Below are 25141 nucleotides of genomic sequence, written 5' to 3'. Positions count from 1 at the left end.
TTATCCACAGCTTTAATATGCCAGAGGCTTGCCCTATCTTGTCTTTCGGCACATAATAATATTGATATTAGCATACCACCTCTTTTATCAACAAATAGTTTATTATACTTATACGTGATATGAATTAAATGTTAAATCAAACCAAATTAAGATATAAATGAGGAAAAATGTATGGCCTGTTGATTTTAGACTGGATGATAAGACAAAACAGACACGGCGAGCAAGCTATCAGTAGTTTGCGCATTGTCCGAAAGATGACGTTTTTATGTTCGGTGAGCTTTTTTATGATTCATCAAAATGTTTTGTTTTTTTTTCGTAGCAGACATACGGGAACTTCACGAGAACGTAATTATCGATTATCACTAGGATTATTTGAATTACGGTATTCAATCAAAGAGTAAAGGAAATTACAATAAAATAATATATTACTCATATTACTTTAAATACATAGTACTATAAATAATAATAATAAACTGGAATAAGACAAAATAAACTTCTTATTTCATAAAATTTTTGTACATTTATCTGTTCGAGAGATTTAGTGTATACCCTTAAAATGACAGTATCAGTTTTGAAACTATATTATGGATTAACGAATAAAGATTTAATTATTTATAACAAGGTAACGACTCAATCTGTACAAGTTCAGGTTATTTCCTGTGTTTTTAGGAATATTTGATACGAAGCGCGTTTTTATTTTTATTTAAAATGTAAATATGCGTGACATGCAATCTCTTGCGCAAAGAAAGAACAGTTTAGCTTTTTTGTGTTGTTTTCAGTAACAGCAGAGATTTAAAAAAACTGATTTTTTTTAATAGAACAGATTGATTTTGTGCTGTAAAGAAGTATAGAAAACCAAAAATTCAAGGTAACTAATTTCAAGTCACGTTTCCACTTACAAACAGTGAATACCAAGCATTATCGTACACAATTTTAGGCTTACCAAACATCCATAAATTACTAGAATACAACAACTTGCTAACTTGTAGATCAGGTATAGATTAACGTGGCCTTTGCTTTCTTCCCGACTTTTAGTATATATACATTCCAAACACAATCTGTATTTAGACAAACTTGTGAATTTCTTTCCCCAGTTTCATCGAGGGTTTTGTTTGCTCAACGTGAAATGACACGCTTTTCAGACTGTTAAACTTTCACTCTTTGCTTTGGCAAAACACGATATTCAACCTATTAAAATGCATATTTGGTAGAACTGAGAAAATGTTTTGCAAGCTATGTATCAACCACTGGTGGTTGAGTTGAATAACATATAGTTTTTTAATCATAAGGATTTCAAGCACGTAAAAAATGGATCGATATTTTAAGTTAAACAAAGCACAAAAGGTGGAATCGTACACATGACGGAATCAAGAACCGTGTCAGTTTCAAGTCGAAGGTATGTTTCTGAAGAAGTGGATATGAAACGACTGTTCGTGGATACAATTATTGATAGAATAAAACTTTGTTCGTGAGATAATTTACACAATTAATGTAGCTTATCTGCAACAAGTGTTTTTAAAGAATACATAAACACTTGCTCATAATTTATACTACAACACGAATAGCTAATATTACATTTCACAAATTAACTTTGAAACTTGTCAGAAAGTTAAAGTAAAAATAAAATACCTAAAGGATTTCTCTAACTCAGTTTAAATGGAAGTGAGTAAATCAGCGATATTTTTATATTATCTACACACACATACAACTATTAAACAAGTTCACATTGGGGGGGGGGAGGCGATCGTAAATGAATAACAATTACCTCACGATCAACTAAACGCTTTAAAATATTATTCGCACAATGACAGGTACTGAATTTCGCATGAAGCTACACAACGGCTATCTACGCTTGTCTTCCCTAATTTAGCAGGGTAAGACTAGAGGGAAGGCAACTAGTCATCACCACCCACCGCTAAGTTTTGGGCTACTCTTTTACCAACGAACAACGAATACTGGGATTGGCCGAACCTTTATAACGCCTCCACGGCTAAAAGGGCGAGCATGTTTGGTTAACGGGGATGCTAACCCGCGACCCTCAGATTACGAGTCGCACGCCTTAACCACCTGGCCATGCCGGGTCCCCGACTACATGAACAAATGGTAAATAAAAACCATCGTTAGAAAGCTATCGGAAGGGAGGGGTGATATTCGAGACCTAATCTAATTATTGGGCGCACGTCCTCTCTCTATCCTCTGGTTTCGACATCTATCTAACCATATATTTGTTAATAAACTATGTATATAATAACACACGTAAAAGTTGTCTTCGATTAAAAAATATAATCATTTGTTTTTCTTTTTTTCGTTTCTTAATATCTGATTCTACTCAGTTTTAAAATACCTACAGCTGTTAACTTAAAAACAAATTTTCTAATTTGTTTTTAAAGCAATTGTTTTAATTTGTCAGTTGACGTTTTCCTTCTAATTTCTACAAAGTTGAGAAAACATTTGTTTGCTTCGGATTGTTTCAATAAAGCTATACAAGGACTACCTGAGATAGCCGTACTTAATTTTGAATTGATAGACTAAAGAGAGGAAAACTAATCAATATCTATCACCGCCAACTTTTGAACTACTCTAATGGAACAATGAGATATAACCACCAAAGTGTACAATGTGATTTTGTAGCCATACCCTTGAATTCAGTCACCGGCTAAATCACACCCTGACGATGAGCGAATGATCTTTATTTTTTTTATTTAAGTATAATTTCTATAATTGCAATGTATCGTTACGTTATATTAACGTAATAATAAATTATAATTAATAAAACATTTTACAAACCAATAACGATGAGTTACGTGTAAAAATATTTCTATAAATCAACCCACATGTATTGATCTGTTATATTTTCAAAGAATATTTCTTGTTGAAACATGTACCCAAAAATATTTTCAAAAATCGATTATATCAATCAATGATTCTAAAAGCCAGTAACGTGGCACGATACTTCATAGTTTTTCCTATCAAGTACATGATTTTAATTGTTGCATCATGCATACATTTAAAGGAGTTGGTCCAAACCTATTTTGGAAAAACTGATTTGATCCTGAGTTTTCTTCCATATAAACGTATTATTATTATTATTAACATTCGTTTAACCCTTAAATAAGAATATAGTTCTTAACTTTCACCCCACAGACGAATGTTTGAAATCAAGGAATCACAAGGTCCGTATTAGTTCCAACAATTAGCAATCTACACATGTTAGTCTCAACCAAAACTGAAACTTAAAGTGGTTGTACGATAGAACATATAACAAACTATTTCTGAAGTTATTCCCTTCCAGGTTCCTCGGGCTTTATCTTTCACCAGAGAAAAGCATTTATCACAAAGCAACGGAATATTAAAGTTTTATTCAGTTCTTGAATTTAAATTAATAGTGAATTTATTTTGGGGTTTAAATCGCGAAGGCAATAAGTAGGATCCAATTCAAAGCAAATTTTTAGGAATAAACTGCTAGCTAGCAAACAACTTGTGTGATTGAAAATGATCGTACCAGTAGTCGAAAAGTCTTTTCGGTTCTTAAAATATTAGTCCTCACTGTAAAAGCTGTAACATAGTATAATGACGCTTACAATCACCAAGTAAACTCGGAACGAAGCTGTAAAATTGACATATTAATCTCCTCTTTTTTCACACTCTAACTTGGTAACGAGAAAAGCAAAGAACAGACATAGAAGATATAAGAACAATCCAGCAAACGTCAAAAGGCTCACCAAATTCGCAAACCATAAAACATCAATCCAAACTTTATGAAGCAATTTTTCTGGTCCTTGGACCCATAACGATCTAATAGTTTAGCTGCGTGTCGGGCTGTGGATTAGAAGGTGCAATGATCAAACTGCTGAAAAACGCCCCACAGTTTCAACTGTGGAAGCATTAGAAATAGCGACAGTTATCGTGGCATTCACAGTTTACTGCTGAATGGCAGTCCTTCTTTGGTTAGCAGTTCTAAATTATACAATTGTTTGCAACAACCTTAAGCGTCTCTGACTTGACCTTCTACCCCATGTTTTAAGGCTTAAGTACTAGGAATTTGATCGTTAGATTACTTATATCAACTTTGAACGGTAAAGATTTTGAAATAAACATACTATTTCATTAGACAACCATTGAGATTCATTAAGACAGAAATAATATTACTAAAAATGATCTAAGTTTTTGTAGTACGTAAAAAAACCAAAAATACTTTCAATAACCCAGTATGAACTACTAATTATCTTGAATATTTTAAAAATTAAAAAACGTTTATCCACAGACAAATCGTCATGAACTTGTATCTTTAGACGTTTTCAGTCTAACCATTTTATTTTCGAAGTTCAATACAAATATATATTAGAAAAATCCTATGCATATTGTAATGTCTCGTGTAAACCCCCCGTTACACAAAATATACTTCCTCTTTCAGCCGTGAGGGTGTTATAATGTTACGGTCAATTCCACTATTCCTTACTAAAAAAGTAGCCCAAAAGTTGGCGGTGGGTGGTGATGACTAGCTGCCTTCCCTCTAGGTCTTACACTGCTGAATTAGGGACGTCTAGCGCAGATAGCCCTCGTGTAGCTTTGCGCGAAATTCAAAACAAACCAACCAATCGTGTAAAATCGAAAATATTTTTGTAAAAAATGCATGCAGAGCCAGTAAGTTGCTAGACATCGCCATATCGTGACATAACGACATCCAGATCCAAGTACGAGCTCTTTCCAAGGTTAATGATTCTAAAACGTGTCTGATCGTTTTTACGCAAAGTTCAACTAGAGTGTAATTCAGTTTCAGGTCCATGTATTACCTCCTTTAACAACAGAACCATCATATAAGTAGATCACTGCAAAATTCCATAGAAGCCTGACCACCAGGCAGTTTCTAAACATTTTTGTTTCCCTTATCTAAACAAAAATATTTGAACTAGATCGTCAAATATCCTGTTAAATTATTTTAAAAGCTTTATAGTTCTGAAAACGTCAAACAATAATAATGTTTTTTGGCTCCTATAAGAGGATAGTTGGAAACTGTAGCATACAGAAAATCGATAAAACACTGCAGCTCTCAGTAGAAAGATTCTTACTAAACCCAACTAATTTCAAGCAGGAGCGAACGCTTTGTGATACTACTATGTAATTTAGATCAGTTGGTATGTTGCATGTTTTGGTTGATACCCGAACATTACGTTATTACCAAGACACAGGAAGACACTGATTCAGTGGGTGTTTCATAATGGAACAGTTATGTGTAACTTTTTTTTTTAAATCAACAACTGTATAAGTTTAGATATGCGTAATAAACTAGTTCTTGGGATGCGATGTCAACACGTGACGTTCAGACTATTCAGTTGCCCACAAATTGGGGAGTGTTAAAACACGGCAAGTGCTGATAGCATTGGAGTATCGTTGCACGAAATTCAACAAACAAAAATACATCTTTTTGAGCGAATCTGCAACTACTAGATATATCTGTTACATTTACATCACAATACTTAAAAATTAACTTTTGTTGCTACAACAAAGTAGACGTACAATACAAATCTTTTTTGTATCTACAATAATTTTATTATACAGATCTTTATGTGGCCACAATAAAATAGGTATGCAGTACAGATCTTTTCGTAGCTATAATGAAATACAACACAAATATTTTTGTATATTACAACGTAAGAAGTAGATTTAAATGTCTGGGATAGAAAAAAAATATTTACACTGAAAACAAAAAAATGGCTGCTTTGTATTTGATAAAAAATAAATAAACTGACGCTTATATTACAAGCTTTATAAGATCTCACGTGTGGCACTGTTTAAAATTAATAAAATAGCGACTGTGTAATCGGTGTCAACAAATCAGGTGTTTTGAAAAACAAAAAAAATTATTTGACATAATAACAAAGTACGAGAGACAGCCCATGCTAATGACTGCAGAGAAACTTGTATACTTCAACAAACTACAAAAATCAAAGAATGGCGTCCGAACGAACTATTTACAATATTATACGCAGTACTCTTTATTATTCCGTTAACAGAACTGGAAGAACAAAAATTATGACATCACATTTTACTATATTCTACCAGCAATGTACAACGTCATACACTTTTTATTCAAGTAGTCAAAACATTTGACTATGTCTAGAGATCCAAACCTGCCGCACCGATAACTTGTGGACTACTTTGAAATTTGTGGTACCCGCAAACGTAGAGGGAATTTTGACAAAAAATTCAAATCAAAAGAAATAAAGGAAGAAATTAATGATGAGAGACACGTGCGCGATTACATATAATGATACAAAAAGATATAATCAAAATACCCTGTGATTGTAGTGCATGAGGGCGCTCCAATAGAATAATTTCTTATTTTCACTTGACGTCATCGGTATATATAGTGGTAAAGAAAAAAGTTGCAGTGCGAATAGCGGATGAAATCACGTGACCTGTGCAGTGCCATTCTGTTTCATCCACCTAAGTGCGTTGCAGAGGAAGGAAAATAAATAAATAAATCCATAGTGATCACGTAATTTTTTTAAAGTTTTGGTTTAATTTACGAAATGAAAGGTGAGGCAATAAGTTACCAAGAGAAACCATCGTAACCATTTCTTCATAACTACGAACACGAAAAGAATGAATAATGTTAAATAAGGTTGAAGCGCAAAAGCGAGAATTCATCATTACGAACTAAAATTGTGATGAACTAAAATGTGATCAAAACTTAGACTACAAGTAAAGCGTTAATTTATATTTCATTCAGTCTCAAGATTCTATAAAGAGTTGTCTGCGAACATATTTCTGTTCTTTCAACAGACTTAACCTGTTGAGTAAATAATAGTTTAATATATTAAATGCTAAAAATAAACTTACTAGGAAGTGCTATGGGGTTAACTTCCTAAATTATTTGGTACAGCACTCGCCAGGTGCGTCAAATCCGAAGCGAGAAAATAAAATAATTCGTTAAAAAATAAATGAATTAAATAGAAATTACATAAATCTCAACTTAGTCCATGATAAGATCAGTAAATCAGTGAGACAAAACTGATTTTGTGATAGCGCTACCCATATAATAAATAAACTTAGTGTTATCAAAGAGTATACTGAACTGGACCACCCTTGAACTTGGGCTTCTAAACAGGATGGCCCGTCCCCCACCCTTTTCAATTTGTTCTAGTAAAAATGTATCAAAATGAAGAACATTAATCGCAGGGAAAACAGGGGGATGCGTAAAAGTTAATCCAGAACCCAGGAGATTCCGGGACCTTAAGGGAAGCTCTGAACCCCATCCATTAGGATGCACCTGTGGAGCATATTCCTTCACTACGCTCAGTCAAATAAACTTTCTCCCCACTTTTAATTTGCCTCCTACACCTCTGATATACACAAAGAAATAATTAAAAGATATAATTCGAGGGATAATTTTTTTTTATTAACAAACTCGTATAGTACATGAGAAAACGTTTTGCTATTTAACTAATACAGTAAACTGAAAATCAGGAAAAAGACTAGACAAGTGCAAGAAGAATTGTGTAAAAAACAGCAAACCGTAACTGTAAGGCACACACTAGTGACACACACACATCACGTGTTTTCAGAAACACGCACTAGAAGGTTTGTTTGTTTTGAATTTCCGCAAAGCTACTCAAGGGCTATCTGCGCTAGCCGTCCCTAATTTTGCAGTGTAAGACTAGAGAAGTCATCACCACCTACCGCCAACTCTTGGGCTACTCTTTTAACCAATGAACAATGGGATTGACCGTCACATTATAACGCCCTCACGGCTGAAAGCGCGAGCATGTTTGGTGAGACGGGGATTCGAACCTGCGACCCTCGGATTACAAGTCGAGTGCCTTAACCATCTGGCTATGCTGGGCCTCAACACTAGAAGGTGTACTGTAAAGTTAAAGTTAACAAGTTTTCAACTCTATAAACAAACATTTTGTTTGTTTTTCGTGGACAATGTTTATCATAGAAATGACATATTTCTCAATAAACCAACTAATGAAATCGTAGCTTTGTACCAGGATTAGGTTTAAGAATTAATACATATAATTACACAAATTAATTTGCGAAAATTCACGGAGAAAATAAGATTTTCAGATTTGATAGAAATTAGTTCTAACAGATAAAGCCAAAAAATTTGATACCACTGAAATTATTCCATTTGAAGTTTTCATTGAATATAGACACGCGCGCACGCACACACACACACACACACACAGTAATCGTGGTGAACCTGCAGTTCAAACTTAAACGGTTGATTTTCTGAGAAAGCAAAAAGATATGATATTTTTGTAGACGCATGTTGTTGAATTCTCCGTAATTAGCTAACTTATAGAACAACCGAAACTGTTTTTTTAGGTCAATAAGCTACGTATGTTCTGTTCTCATTAAATATGTGTATCTCAGCGAATAGCACAATGTGTAAACATGAACTTTCCATATAACGAAACGATCATTCCACTATTTAACTTGTTTTCTGAAAACTCGCAACGCGTTCAATAAACTTTCAATTTCAGCAAGCATGAAGATTGGCCAATAATCCCACGGCAATCTTAGGGAATATAAATGATCTTCCAAAACTTCAAAGTAAATTTAGTTAAAAAACAGAAGACGTTCAAAGCTTTGGTTTTCTATAAACCAAAACGTTAGACATATTACATAATATTCCCTTATCTGATAAGAGTTTGCAAGGGCTATGATAAGCGATAAACAACGCATGCGTTAGAAAAAGTCCAAGTTACCCATCGTTTTCGAATAGTACGATCAAATATAAAAACGAATTGAAATCTTTGTTTCTAACTGCTAGATGTCACTTTAAAATATAGTTTTGCTTCAGAAGATTTTATTCATAACTGAATAATCTTTACAAACTTAAATTGGAACTTGGTATATGATTTAGTTTGTTTTTTTTACTCGTTTAGAATTCTTGAGCAAACCTACCAAATGTTATACTCGTATATCCGAATTATTTAACTTCTTCCTTCTTGCCGAATACTGCGATTTGACTGTCATTCTTATAACGCTCCCTGCGGTTTCAAATGTGGATTTTTTTTTTGGGGGGGGGCAACGAGACATGCATCGGGAACCCTCGGATTACTTCTATTTATTTTACTCCGTCTGAGAATAATATTTAATAAGCTATGGGTAAAATTAACCACTTCACTGTGTGTGTGTGTGTGTGTGTGTGTGTGTGTGTCCCTATTTAGGAGCCTACGAATGGGCAATAAAACTGCTTGTATAAAGTACACAGACTGTAGTAACTGAGAATTTTCGAATCATAGTTTTTTGCTTGCCGAGAATTTAAAGCAGTGAAGAACAATGAATATCATAGTTTCTTTGTTTCTGTTAATAATTTTTATTTTCTGGTCTTCGTTTGTTCATATGTTGTTCTCTTGTAATAACATATTAAATAGTTTTAATTTACTCGATACTGTCAAACGAGTACACCCATTTCGTTTAATTTTGTACTCACAGCACATATTTATAAGTCGATTTAACTTAAATACACACAGTTTGTTCAGTGTAATCCTATGTGGAAATTGAAGAAAACTCCGTTGTTTAAACAGAAATAGTCTCAAGAAAGCGTGTAATTTTCATTATTTTTTTTCGAGCTATATATTACTATAGAGACGTATTGGAATTATCGTAATATGTACATGTATAAGGGAAAACTTGTGTACATGCATGTGCATATCTATACTTAAAAACAACGTTGGCCTGATTCAGAAAGATAAATTATCCTATTAATTTGTTGTTTTTCTCCAAAGTTTAGTAAGGTGTACATATACCAATAGGACGAGGTAGGCGACTTCTGAAAAAAAGAGTGCGTAACCTTCGAGAGCGTGAAACTGCCACTTTTCAACGTTGAACCATGTGAAGGACACTCTTGACGTAGACAAGAAAATAGTTCCTATGTCTATGATAACTGCATAAATTAATCATGACTGACGCACTCGTTTCTTTTGAACGTTAAGTCCTCCAACTGTACAGAAAAGTATAATATTCGACCTGAAGAGGACCATGTTCTGTATATTCTTTCTTCTGGTGGCGGGTCAGGTGTGGCCTAATTGTCAACCTGCTGGGCTGTCAAGATTGAGGGTAAATAGTTCACATCTCGCTGCACTCTGCACTTTAGGGCCGCAAGTGTGTTACAAAGGTTAAGAATAAATTCCCACTATTCAATCAAGATATTCCATGAGTTGGTGAACGGTGCAACTGATTAATTGTCTTTCTTCTAGGCTATCATTTCAAAACAAGATATGGTTAAAGCAAATAGCTCGTGTACAACTACGCGAATGTCATAAACAAACAGTTATCTGCTGGCGTACTCTTTCCTGAATCAGTAACCAGTAGTGCAAGCACAAATACATATAAACGTGTTGGTAAGTGTAAAATATAATATTTTCATTACTTCTATCAAACACGACATTTGAAAAACCCATTGGTTGAACGCTCATAGTATAGTCATCCAAAACTCAAAGTATGAAAGGATTACGGAAATTCTTTTAATATTTCTTACTATATAAAGGGCGACACAAAGGTAACCACCACCAAGCACAAGGTAAAGGGCGACACAAAGGTAACCACCACCAAGCACAAGGTAAAGGGCGACACAAAGGTAACCACCACCAAGCACAAGGAAACAGAGTGACTGAAATTGAAAGTTTGTTTTCTTGTTGTATTTTTAAGAGGGTACTGAGTTAACTTACGACTGTTGGGTAACGTTAGATATTGGTTCTCACATTAATTTTTATCTATTGGTGTCCATCTCTTCTCCAAGTACTCGTCCAGAATTTATCAGTGAAAGGCTAAGTGGAAGGCGGCTAGTCAACACCGCCCATTCCAAACTCTAGCGTACTCTTTTACCAACTAATAGTAGGATTATTGATCGTAACATTATAACAACACCTTTAAGGTCGAAAGGACGAGCATGTTCAGCAACAGGCTTCGAACCCGGGAATAGTGGGATTAACCGTAACATTATAACGCCCCCACGGCTGAAAGGTGGAGCATGTTTGGTGTGACGGAGATTCGACCTCGTGAACTTCAGATTACGAGTCGAACGGCCTGACCACCTTAGCTTGGGTTATTGTTTGAGGCACTCGACTCGTAATCTGAGATTCACGGGGTCGAATCTCCGTCACACCAAACATGCTCGCCCTTTCAGCCATGTGTGTGTTATAATATGACGGCCAATCCCACTGTTCGTTGGTAAAAGAGAACCCCAAGAGTTAGCAGTGGGTGGTGATGACTAGCTGCCTTGAATCTAGTCCTTCACTGTCAAACTAGGAACGGCTAGCACAGATAGTCCTCGTGTATCTTTGCGCGAAATTCAAAACAAACAATCAAATAAACCCGTTGTAATATTTGCGAAATACAAATAAAACCTGGTATCATTTAATTTCATCATTTACGGAATGCAAGTCTCTGACTAACTTTTAGTTGAGATTATTAATTTATTCACGTTTAATACACGTTTGATCCTCATTATTTCTTAGAAAATGTTTAAGGTCGTTCAAATAAATACAGTAATTTTTAAAAATAGGAATATCATACCAAACATACGTATACATACCCACACTCATTAGCCCAGAATTTCTTCAGCATAGAAACTCATTCACTCAACTCTTTTTGAAAAATACTTGTATTCCAGATATTCATATTCTTGAATGGAACAAATTAAGCTGGTGTAACGTGTTTCTACGTTGTATAAGTGGTAGCTCTTATAAACTAAGTTTTTACCCAGAAAGAAATGTTTCACAAAATTACGATCTTTAACTGAAACATTAGAACCATGAAGGGGAGGTTGTCCAAAGCACATTGTTACCGATAGCGGTAAGTATACGATTAAGCCACGCGTCGTCCACCAATAGAGAAAACGAAATGATTTACAGAACGTTGCAACTCGAAATATCCTGCATTACCAATTTCTAGTAATGATTACTTTCTGCAGTAACAATACAACAAAACTGGTATTGCGACTTGTACTTTTCAGGAATATAAACCAGGTCAGCCAATTAAACGAATCATTCATTAATTTTCTAAATCGCATTCATGTTAAAGGAAAGTCGCACTTAAAACTTCTCTATTAGTATCAGACAATAGATGCTTTTCTGTACCTTTGCCATTTTGCTTTTGCGTACCGGTGTTGCCACCTATACAATACGACAAAACATAAAATGTGTTGTATCTAACGGCCGTTAGAGAATACAAGTTCTTACTATCTCAAACCCTGTAAGGTATATGTATGCAATACAAGCACAAATGTTTTGAGCATGTTCTGAACCATGAATCTACGACCCAAAACAATAATATCTGCAACTTCCGCCCCCGCTGGTACAGAGGGAAGTCTACGGACTTACGTTAAAATCAGTGGTTCGATTCCCCTCGGTACACTCAGATAGCCCGATGTGGCTTTCCTATAAGAAAACACACAGAAACACACGCGCGCGCGACTTCCACTTTGGGCCCGTGGGTGTATATGTGGAGAGAGAGAGAAACAAAATGATAAGGGTGACAATCGAATCACAGTACAAGGTCAAACAAGTGTACTTCAAGAGTTGACGAGGAGTGCTGTTTTCCCTCTAATCTATTAGTTCAAAACTAGGAACGGCTACGTTCAGACAGCTTTACTCGAATATCCAAAATCAAAAAATAAATTCAGACTGGGTGGTTAAGAAGTTTCCGATGTTTTAAATACGAGTTACAAGTTGAAAGTTGTTAAATTACACGAAAGTACATCATTGTTCACAAAACGTAGTTTAAAATGAATATGTTATTATTCACTACTAAGCCTCAAGTGCTACAAACTGTTCGTATTTTATCCAGCAGCAATCATGTTACCATAACTTTAGATTGTTTCACAATATTTAATTATAAATCACTAAACTAATTAGTTAAGTCTTTGACTGGCCAAGGTGGAAAGTGTCCATGAAATCCTGAAATAATGGTATCTCTGGTAACGCACATGTCCAATAAAAAGTCAAGGTCTCCTTCAGCTATCAACTGTTGTAATAGTTGCTAAACTTGTTATTGAGCAAAACGCAGTGTGCCAAACGAAACCCAGAGATTTGTAACTACAAAGTAACTCATCACTTTAAAAGTATTTTAAATTACGTTGTATTTATTTATTTATTTCGTGTATTTAATTATTTATATATCAATTTTTATATTTACTAGTTATTTACTTTCTATTTCTAGGGGTAATAAAAATAACAGATTAAAATATTATGTTATATATTTGGCATAAACTGTAGATCACATAAATAAGTAGATTAATTTTGTTACTCGTAATAACAAACAGGGCCGTCGAGTTATTTATTCTGGCCCCAGGCGTAATAACAAATGTGCCTCCATGTCAGTTAAGCATAAAATGTAATTGTCCAAATGTGTGGGTCCCCCGATGACCCTGAGTCCAGGGGTAATCCCCCCGTTAACTGACCAGCGGTCCTGAAAATAACGAAAAGCAAAACAAGAAAACAAAAATGCTCAAGATAATCGCAATAATAAAGTGATTATTCAAAATTATCTTTACGAATCCGAAAATATTCTCAGATGAAGTGAAATTAATTTGATGCATTATAAAATATGAACAAGGATATAACTAAGCAATGAACATGAAAACATTTTGAATAGTCCAAAATTCATCACTTAAATCATATTCACAGTACTATATCATTTTCTTCATTATGATCACGTAGGGTTCTTGGCCTCTAACCTTTGTATTTTTTACTTCTTCAGTTCGTGTTACTTAAATATTTTAAATATGACAATGTACTGTATTACGACGTTTTCTGTCAAATACCATTTCGAACAGTGAAAGCTGTAAATTTTACGTTAATGTTAAATGATGAGGAGATTCATGTAGTTTGTTTTACTCTTTCTAACTGGTAGATTTTATTTGCTTTCAGAAATATAGTTAAAATCAAGATACTTAGAAATAGTAATAACCTACAAGAAATTACCTTATAAATGAGTCAAATACCCTAAGTGTTTATATCATGATCATTGGAATTAGTGTATGTTTTTTTTGTTTTTTTACATAACAGCATCGTTTTCAGACACTGTAAATAAATGGTCATCATTTCGTTTCTATTGACCACACGGACTTAAAATTGGTGTAAAAATACTTTTTTTCTGCATCTTTGAAAGAGATATTACTTGAATAATTACTATTATTGCAGTCATCTTGTCTCGTTTCGCTACATCGGGCTTTGTTAATCGTAAAAAAGCTATCGCATCGAGGTACGAATAGACAAGTTTCAAAATTTTACTTTCGTTATAGGAGGAAAATATGATGTTTTCAACTATCTACAGTTGTTTTTAATTTATCTAAATCTATAAGAATAGAATTTTCATCTTCCTCGCATTTGTACTACTTGCTGTTTTTTGTAATTTTTTTTTAAATTGTTTTGAAACAGCTAAACCTCGAATCGACCTCGTGCGTTCAAACCAGTTGGGCATTATTTTATTTTGTGTGCGTGATTATTGTTAGCAAGTTCCGACTAACAGAAACTACTGGATTACCTGCTTGTCTGCGGTGGCTACACCCAGAGGAAAAGTTCAAAGACCTTGCACCTGGGTTACTTTTGGAAACAAGGCACTAGCAACACAAACTAGCCCCCTATTATTATTCGTTACTGTTTAGCCAACGACAGCACGTGTAAGAAGCTAGAGTTGTTGGGGGGGGGGGGTTGAGTCGCAACAAGCACTTCTCATAGAGTTACCTCGTGCAACTTTTGGTACACCTGCTGCTTTAAACGATATCCACAGTTCTTCGTTTTAGCTGGCAGGTATTTCTGTGTTGGCGCCAGAAGTGACAAACATCACATGTCCTTCCTTAACCAAAACTATAGATTTTATCACACAAGAGTCTTGCAGGTCTTTACTGAATGCTTATTTCTTTCGTATCCTAACAGCTCTCACTAACAGAGATTTAGTTTAAAACTAAACCATCTAACCGACTTAAATACTCAAGTACCGAAAGGATACCGATTAAGAAAGACAAAAAGAAAAACAGTTTTGGAAAGTAAATGCTTTTGTTAGTATTCGTTTTCTCAATACTGGTGGGTAAAAGTCAATATTTTGGACAAAAACATAAGTATTCAATTATATCTGCTAAATACAGTTTGTGTTCTTTTAAATGGGACATTTCAAATCTGTAAGGTATTCTTTAAAATCTGTATTAAATCAAAATGTAGTTTAGCGTAGAAATATTTAACGTACTTTAGACAAACCGAACCAGCGGAATAATGTTCAAGGGAACCCCGTGTAAACTTGTTCAGATATAACAGCAAACTGGTTTTGTACTGAAATCATGAAAAGTTATTCGAAGTACCAAAAAGAAAGTCATTTATCACAGCCTTCAGGTTTAGCAAATCTCTGTCATAATCCCAGAAACGATTCAAATCCATAACCTCCATGCCTGATAACGTCAATAATTCGTTCATATCAATAAGTATATGATCATATCGACTGTGATATATTTCCTGGAAATGTTTGTTCTAAGTATAGAGAGTTACAAGGTAAAAGGTGAATCTACAGATAAGTTGGCGTATTTAGGTAGGGGCTAGAGGGGGCTCAGCTCGAGGGTCCATGGTTTTAATTGATAATTTTATTCTATGTAAAATTACATGGGACGTAGGGTCCACACAACCTTAAATCCACAACTGATTAACAACCCGTCACAGATATTTATGAAAAGGTCCTTCTACTATAGTTAAGTTATAAGAATGAATAAATATATTTCATGAAATTGTAACAAACGTAACCATTTCAAAATCCATCCGCATGGATATGAATTACCTGTAATACGATAAATTATGCACACGTTTATTTTTCCTGCTTTAACAGTAGATGAGTATTCTTAAGCCATGATTCATATATAATGAATACATGTAAAATCAGCATAAATTTACCGTAGCATATGAGACTTAATATTTTTAACAATAAATATTTACACAACAAAACGCATAATATGAATATCAACTGGAATTGTATATTTTTGCACGTAAAACGTAAATAAGAACATTTTGATTTATGTTTTGACGTGGTAATGCTTCCATACAACGAACTGTACAAGATGAATCAAATACATACTCACCGGTTGCTGATATAAAGCATGTTAGACCTACAAGTAATTGTGGCAGTCCCGTGAACATCTTCTTGGTCTCAACTTGTACTATAACTCTCACCATGACTGCACTCACACTCTATTCTGTCTCTAACTCGAATCAAGTCCTTGATTTCCGGTTTAGCTTACCCTGCTGGGCCAACTCACTCACACGCTGTAACTGTTTAAGCTAGACACTCTGCGAAGCGAAATTGTTCGTAATGCTTTTTTCAAGGCTATCTTTGTAGTCTTTCTCTGATAGGTTTTAAGTAAACTACTGGTGTTCAATTGGAACTTCTCTTGTTTTCCTGGTACAATATTTCGATCGAGGATGTCTGGACGTTTCGAAACATAATCTCATTGACACCGAGTCAGGCATCAATAAACGAATTACTGTCAGCATACAGTCTTCGTTTGGTCGGTTATCTCCTTGTATAAACTCGCCACCTAGTGGAGGAACATAACAATAATAAGGCACCGAGAATATCGATCAACATCATTGGTAGCGTCATCTATTGTCGAATATTTACATTATAGTAAGTGTGAACAAAGTATCACATCAAGGGTTTTGAGTTCAACTCGCCTTTGACAATACTACTAAACTATTGACAGTGAAACGCTGCATTTTCTAAACCTATTAATTATTTACACTTATTTACAATATAACTTTATTTGAATAGGAAAGTGAATTTGAATTGAGTACAGGAATATAAAATACCTTTCACTTCGTTATTAAATACATAAAGAAGTGATACATATTACATTTTAACTACCAATACAATCAATGACTGAAATAGAAAAAAAAAAGCTAAAACAAAGTAAAGATTTTTTCATGATACAGGGCTTATGTAAATTTATTTACGCAAACAAAAATGCTGTTAAAAGGTTTGAGCATGGATAAAAATATCTTATCTCTTTATCAACTGGATCTGAAAAGAGTATTTTTATAAATAAATAACCAAAACTTATAGAAATTATGAACAAAGTTTGATAGATTTAGACCTAGAAATAAATAATTTGTTTGGTCTTAAATTTCGCGCAAAACTGTCTGCCCCAGCCGTCCCTAATTTTGCAATGGAAGATAGAGGAAAGACAGCTAGTCATCACTACCCACCGCCAACTCTTGGACTACTCCTTTACCAACAAATTGTGGGATTGACCATCACTTTATAACACCCCGACGGCCATATTTGATTGTACGGGAATTCTAACCCGCGATCCTCAGATTGCGTGTTGAGTGCACGAACCATGCTGGACCCAAAAAGTAATGGAGAAACTATTTTGTTTCTTTTAGCGCAAAACCACTCGCTGGACTACCTGGAGTCTGTCTACTGCAAGAAATCGAACTTTTAATTCTAGGGTTATTAGTCTCTAAACTTGCCCCTGACCTACCGGAGGACAGGGACGATTTGAATTTTTTTTCTAAGTTATATTTTTAGAAGAATACGGAAACTTTTTTCCTGTTATTAAAACCTAAAGCTACACAAATATATTACTTTGTTGATTTCACAATGCAAATGTAGGCAATGGGGCGACCTTTGTTATGCTAACCTTGTGTATCAAAACCAAACTTTTAACACTAGAAACGTTTATTCATCTTTAAGGCCGAGAAACGAGGAAGGCCAAGCACGAGGATAAATGTAAAATATTAATTACACTGATAAAGTTTAGTTGAGTAAAACTTAAAGTAAACGTTCTTTATTAAATTTCAATGAAGAAAGAAATGACGTTAAAAATATTTTCGAGTACTCACATTCGATAGTTTCTGTACAACGGTCCCACAACATTTTTAAAAGAGAAGTCACATATGCATCTTCCGGTAGAACACATGTTTAGTAATAAAACTAGTATGACACTACATTATAATCACATTAACAGTAATTTAAATCAAACTATTCATGACTAATACAGCTTTCCATCGAGAAAAATGGATCCCGCAGAATTTCAACTGCATGAAACTTTTTTTTTTTATATATATATATACATCATTGCTGATGAGCCATTTTACTCAGTACTAGAAATGACTAGATTACAGTATACACAATCGTAATTATAAATGTTATTATCCTACCAGTCTAATGGCCTCAGTCGTATTTAGCGAGTTAATCACGCCGTTGACAGCATGCGAGAAACAAGGTTTACAGTTGAAACGTTATTTGACATTCTTCTTGTAGGAAAGCTGTATTAGGTAAAGTTTAAGTTTCTAACAATCTTACTGTGACGTAAAATCCCATGTGATATTGCTTAACACAGAACTGTTCTGTTACAAGCATTTTATATGGCTTCATTACAAAAGTCTTGTTATAAATATTCTAGCAAACATCTAAAGAATAACTTTCAAATGGGTATTCTCTGAAGTTTATACAAAGTATTTATCCATATAAACAGTCTCTATAGACGTGATAAGCAAGAGGCAAATTTTAAGGTTTCTAAAAATAATTAAAATTGAAACGTTCCGTCGCAGCTAAGGATCAGTTAAAAGGTTAAAACAAACGTTCCGTCGCAGCTAAGGATCAGTTAAAAGGTTAAAACAAACGTTCCGTCGCAGCTAAGGATCAGTTAAAAGGTTAAAACAAACGTTCCGTTAAATCAGTTAAAGGTTAAAACAAACGTTCCGTCGCAGCTAAGGATCAGTTAAAAGGTTAAAACAAACGTTCCGTCGTAGCTAAGGATCAGTTAAAAGGTTAAAACAAACGTTCCGTCGTAGCTAAGGATCAGTTAAATGTTAAACATTCTGTAATAGTAAAATATTAGTTGAAGTGCAGTTATGCTGTTTTATTCTATCACACTACTTCACGATATTATTCTATCTATTGTTTGAATATGAATTTGCTTATAACAAACTCAAGATAAACTTCTCACGAGTTTATATTTTATTAGTAATAGAACATTGATAGTTGTTGCAGGCTATTGTGAATTTTTGTCCTGAAATAATGAATAATATACGACTCGCTTCTAACAAAATAATTTTATACTTTAAATTATTCGTTTAAAACGAGTTAATTATGATAGAAGTTCATCATCGTGAAAACGTTCATGGGACGTAAAGTACTTCGAAAAAACTTCTAGGTGAACCGTCCGAAATTATAAAAAACAACTAAAGAACTTTGTGTTATAGTAAATACCATTATTTTCATTTTTAAACCAGTTTCTCTTCTCCAATATCAAAGTGTATTGCTAGTGGGGTTTTTTTTCACGTCTCAAAAACTTTCGAGCTCAAGGTGGTTTTAAAGTGCTTCTTTAGTAAAAGTAAGTCAAACAAAACGTTATAAATGAAAAGATCTGTTGTCATGGAATCAAGTCTTATGTCTCGAAAATGACCATTATTCTAACAACTGTCTCTTTCATATATTCACCACATAAATGTAATTGCTTTTAATTAATAAAATACTGGGTTCAAAAACTGCATCAAATAACTCCTTTTTTAATGTCTTGTCATTGTCTCGTGCCAAGTGTGTCCTCCGTTCGTGATCAGTGTTTCGACGTCTTGTCATTGTCTCGTGCCAAGTGTGTCCTCCGTTCGTGATCAGTGTTTCGACGTCTTGTCATTGTCTGGTATCAAGTGTGTCCTCCGTTCGTGATCAGTGTTTCGACGTCTTGTCATTGTCTCCTATCAAGTGTGTCCTCCGTTCGTGATCAGTGTTTCGACGTCTTGTCATTGTCTCCTGCCAAGTGTGTCCTCCGTTCGTGATCAGTGTTTCGACGTCTTGTCATTGTCTGGTATCAAGTGTGTCCTCCGTTCGTGATCAGTGTTTCGACGTCTTGTCATTGTCTGGTATCAAGTGCGTTTTCCATTCATGATCAGCGTTTTGATGTCTTGTTATTGTTGTCATCTCATATCAAGTGTGTCCTGCATTTGCAATCAATGTGAAAGTGTGGTTTTGTTTGCGTATTTTCCTTGATACAATACGTCCATATTTTTATTAAATGTACTTACAGGAACTAATAGAAATAAATGTGAGGTCTCAAGTGAGGGCCCGCAACATGGCTCGACATTAAACTTGATGGATTATAATGCTAAAAATAGGAGTTAGGTACTCGTGGTGGCACAGCGCTAATAATTGATTGTGTAACTTTTGCTGTTAAAAATGAAGAAGCTCAAAAACATTTTCGTCAATTAACTTGGACCTCACACTATGGACTGAAATACCGTTACTATACATATACAGAATTTTTTGTACGTTACGGATTATTTAAAATAAAGCACAAAACTACCCAATGGACTATCTGTGAGCTACTCACCACGGGAATCAAAACTCGGTTTTTAGCGGTGAGAGGTCACTGACGCCACTGAGAGACGTGCACGTAACAGAATTGTTAATCCAGCTGTGGATCATTTGAAAGTTGATTTAATTTAAGCTTAACATGTTAATATTTGCAAAATGTTTTTTATCCGCGTGCGTCTAAATTAATTTTAAAATATTTTGAATTAAACAAAGTTAATATAGTATATAATTTAACAACGATGTCGTATTCAGTTTTATGTATGTTATATCATCAAATTGATTGCTTAATGGGTAGACTATAGGTATTATCCAAATATACACCATAAATTGAAAGTTCGAGTAAAGATTAATTTATGAAAATAAATCAAAAATAATTTAATTGTCAAATATTCTGTAAGGGAAATGTCTACAAAATATTCAATGAAAATTAATGTGCAACTACAGTAAAAACAAACTTGACTGATAAACGTTCTCGAATGAAATGTCTAGCATTTGTGTTTGTATTTTTCTTATAGGAAAGCCAGAACGGGCTATCTGCTGTTCCACCGAGAGGAATCGAACGCTTGATTATAGCGTTGTAAATCTGAAGACTTACCACTGCCCCAGCAGGGATTGCCAAGAACACGAAGTTTAAAATGTTCCAAAACATTTTATCAACATGTTTATTCTAGAAACAGCAAAAGGTTTAATTGTTAATGGTAACCTGGTTAAGAGCTGTTGCCCGAAAACTTTCCTTGTTTCACCAGTTTTAATTTGGCGAGGTTTCTACTTCAGGTTCTTTTGTGCGTTTTGTTATTTTCCCGCCTCTCTGAGCCATTCTAGAAATAACATAAAACAACTTCAATTTGTAATATATCATGTGAGGTTGGTGTAGTATTATCAGAATAATTTATGTTAAGAGATTCCTTAAGCTCTTAAAAATAAAACTGTTTTAAGTTTGGTTTTGAGTTTAAAAAAAAAGAACATTTCTTTTTCACAAAAAATTATAACATATACATTGACGGTTTTATTAATTCTAAGAAACATGCTAACTTCCAAGTCGTTTATAATTTTTTTACAACAAATAAGGGCCCGGCATGGCCAGGTGGGCTAAAGCGTTCAACTCGCAATCTGAGGGTCGTGGGTTCGAATTACCGTCACACCAAACATGCTCGCCCTTTCAGCCGTGGGGGCGTTATAAAGTTACGGTCAGTCCCACTATTCGTTGGTAAAAGAGTAGCCCAAGAGTTGGCGGTGGGTGGTGATGACTAGTTGCCTTCCCTTTAGTCTTATATTGCTAAATTAGGGACGGCTAACACAGGTAGCTCTCGAGTAGCTTTGCGCGAAATTCAAAAAACAAGCAACAAATAATGCATTGCGAGTCCTGATTCGCTCAGCGTACAACACTTAAAATTGTATTTCGGTACTCGTGGTGAGCGCAGCACAGACAGTTAAACATGTTGCAAAGACAACGAGAAGGAAAAGAAAGAATACAGTGTTGAGAATATTGTACAGTGTTGACTAGATGAATGACAAATACACTGTTGTAGATGTGCTCTTGACTATGTTAAACTTAAACGTGAAACAGGTATAATTTGCTAGAAACTAGTTTAGATTTCATTAACTTAACGCGACTGACGCTCTTAAACTCAGACTGAACTCGAGTTCCCGATGTGGTCAGGTGGTTAGGGCGCTTAACAAATAATATGAGGGTCGCAGAGTTCGAATCCCCAATCATACCAAACATGCTCACCCTTTCAGCCGTGAGAGCATTATAATGTAATGTTCAATACCACTATTTGTTGAAAAGAAAAGAGTAGCCCAAGAGTTGTCAGTCTTTCACTGCTAAACTATGGACGGCTAGCGCAGAAATTCAAAACAAACCAAGCTAAAACCTAAACTCAAACCAGTAACAAATGAATATTAATGGCTTGAATGACATTACAAAAGATGGTACTTTGTTACTAATCTACTATAAAATAACATTTTTCCTTGACCTGAAATATTAAACTTGTAGTAACTGTTTGTGTGGTGAAGATGAAAATATTTCTCTTAACGAAAACTGCGCAAAAATCACTTAAAATCAACTACTCTGAATGTAATAGTGTAACTCAGACTCACTTTTATTTCTTAAATAAACTGAGAAGTTATTTTTCCACAAAGAAAGCCACTGAAACCAAAACAAAAATCTAAACCTTTTTGAGCATTAATTTAATGTAGTTTGCTTCTCACTAAAGGCCTTTAATGAAGCTTGAATTCAATTAAGTTTATTTCTCCCCAGAGGCCTTTTATAAAACTCGAGATTAAACCAGTTTGTTTCTTTCGAGACGTTTATAAAGGTCCTAAACGATTATTTTATTTTTACGCATTTCATAACATTCCCAATCTTCAGTTGATCTAATATGAAAAACAAAAAGCAGTTAAGAGAACAATAAATTTACCTTTCTGCTAATTTATATTTAGCTACACACGTAGCTTTCAACTCTTGAAAACTACTGACTGTTATATAACCAATAATATTCACGTGAAACAACAAGGTATGACCTTTTTGAACGATACTCACGTGCTCATGAAAGTTTTCATATCAATCACTACAGCCAATCCCAAGATCTTACAAAACCTTAATCCTCCAGAAGCTCAAATCTGAAAATTTATGAAATTTGAACTTTATTATTTGCCTTAAACAGTACATAATCATATCACTTTTTAAGCAAACCAGTTCAGTCAAACTTCCAAGCCTTAAAATCCCCATAACTCCTCATTATGAAGCCTCCTCACGATTCTTTTAAGGCAAAACAATGTTTATGATCTGTAGGGGTGAAAGGCTTACACGGATGTGTGTGTGTGTGTGTGTGTGTGTGTGTGTGTGTGTGTGTGTGTGTGTGTGTGTGTGTGTGTGTGTGTGTAGGCAAACTGATAATTACCCATATAGATAGTATATTAGTACATGTATATAAAGAATTATCTCGGTGAAAATAACAATGAACAGTCACGATTCACTATTATGAACAAAGGTCGTGAAAGCGATCGCCATGACTTCTAGATCTCGGAATAAAATTGGACTAGCAGTTACATTCTCTCCAACCTGAGTTCGATCATCAAATTCGAAGTCATGATTTGCAATCTACATCTCAAGAAGAGCAAACAAGGAGGTAACTAAGATCAGCTGTTTTCGCAAGTTCTGGTCAATGATTGATTGAAACTCGTGTGTGTGCGAGAGAAGACAGTGTACGACCAGAGACTGACCATGCACCAGCTATGTGTTTATATTTACACACTTGTATTTACCTGCTTACATATGTGCTGGAGTGTGAAACAGTTGTCGATTACAAAAAATACAAGTTACCTTCATGTTTTGAAATTTCGTTTTTCCAATTAGCATCTTTGTATTTACAATTTATGATGGCAAATCACTTTGCGAATTAACGTAAAAACACACAAAATGTGTAAAAGTTAGTGATGCACATAAACAGTTTTGATCTGTTACCGATATCCGAAACATTTGGATACGATAATTCGATATCTTTACATTTGTTCAAGTAAACTGTTTTTTGCCACCTGGTAGTTTATGTATTTTATGTGAAGCTTCAACGCATAGTTACAAATTAAAATATCTATTTCCAAAACACTATTTGATATTGAAATGTTAAATAATCTAACATGGACATTTACAATTGCATTATACGTGTGGGCAGTAGTTTTAAGGAATTAGAAAACGTGAATCTTACGGTTCTTTGTATTCTAGTAACTTTTCTCATTTTCTGTTTACTGAGGTTACGATTCATTTCCTGGTACTGTCACAAGCGATAGTTCGAACAGCACATTTTTAACGTTGTCTCTCAACAGTTAGAAGCATACGAGTGTTATAAAACCTTAATATGATCAAATATATTTTTTTACATTCAACAGTTAAATGCATATAAGTGTCATATAAAACTTTCATATCATGAAGGGATTCAGAAGAGCCCCAACACTGCTTGTTTGTTTTTTTCAATGTCGCGCAAAGCTACTCGAGGGCTATCTGCGCTAGCCGTCCCTAATTTAGCAGTGTAAGGCAAGAGGGAAGGCAGCTAGTCATCACCACCCACCGCCAACTCTTGGGCTACTCTTACCAACGAATAGTGGGATTGACCGTCACATTATAACACCCCCATGGCTGAAAGGGCGAGCATGTTTGGTGCAACCGGGATTCGAACCCGCGACCCTCGGATTACGAGTCAAACGACCTGACACGCTTGGTCATGCCGGGCTCCCCAACACTTATCAGCGTTAACTATTTCAGGGAAATCATGCTAACATGGTTTCTTAACGAGTTGTATTTCCTCAGTTTGTGCCAAGTAAAAAAGAGTTAAAAGTTTTAAAGTGTCCTGAGTGGACACATTCTTCCAATCATGTTAGGGTTTAGTTGTCCAATATGATATTTTATGTTCTGTACTACATCTAACAAACTGGCGCCAGGCTTGATCCAGGCTACAGATTGATTAATCCAGGGTTCGAGACGTGATGCAGGCAAACATGTTTTACTTTTTCATTTGTGACGAAGGATACTGATTAGCTGCCTTTCACTCATTCAGTATCTAAGAATAAGGGAAAAGCTATACCTGAAGTTAGAAATATCTAAACCAACTGTTTAGCTCACATGCTATTCTAGCCGAAAATTTTATTTCTAATAAACCAAAAGTACGTCGTTCCTTACCATAAATTGTAACACTCACATAATAATCGAATTGCTCTTAGCAGTTAATGGAAAGTTTGTATGTTGTGTATTGTATCTTCTAGCAAACGTTTCGAGCGAGATAGTTTCCAACTTGTATCACAACACTCACATGAACAATCCACCATCTTAAAC

The 25141-nt window shown here is 34.8% G+C and overlaps 1 protein-coding gene and 1 long non-coding RNA gene across 11 annotated transcripts in view; one reads left to right on the top strand and one right to left on the bottom strand.

The window, feature by feature from the left end:
- LOC143241627 (uncharacterized) overlaps positions 1-21253 on the top strand; it is an 85592-nt gene extending 64339 nt beyond the window's left edge. Inside the window, exon 2 of the long non-coding RNA XR_013022231.1 lies at positions 20829-21253. This is a non-coding gene — a long non-coding RNA (uncharacterized LOC143241627). The remainder of the gene's footprint in view (positions 1-20828) is intronic.
- Positions 1-25141, bottom strand: part of LOC143241526 (tyrosine-protein phosphatase 69D-like) — a 354041-nt gene that overhangs the window by 239492 nt on the left and 89408 nt on the right. For 4 of the 10 annotated variants that reach the window (XM_076484788.1, XM_076484797.1, XM_076484789.1 and 1 more), the window contains 3 exons: positions 22856-22935; positions 21017-21131; positions 16079-16534 (listed from right to left, as the gene is read on the bottom strand). In XM_076484788.1, coding sequence (XP_076340903.1) covers positions 16079-16172 — 94 coding nt within the window. In that variant the 5' untranslated portion in view covers positions 16173-16534; positions 21017-21131; positions 22856-22935. The remainder of the gene's footprint in view (positions 1-16078; positions 16535-21016; positions 21132-22855; positions 22936-25141) is intronic. The other 6 variants (XM_076484793.1, XM_076484790.1, XM_076484787.1 and 3 more) reach the window with 3 other exon arrangements.

Source organism: Tachypleus tridentatus, chromosome 2 (genome assembly GCF_004210375.1).
Source record: "Tachypleus tridentatus isolate NWPU-2018 chromosome 2, ASM421037v1, whole genome shotgun sequence".
In the NCBI taxonomy this organism is placed as follows: Eukaryota; Metazoa; Arthropoda; class Merostomata; order Xiphosura; family Limulidae; genus Tachypleus; species Tachypleus tridentatus.
The sequence above is the reverse complement of the archived record's forward strand: the minus strand, read 5'-3'. Positions and strand labels throughout refer to the sequence as shown.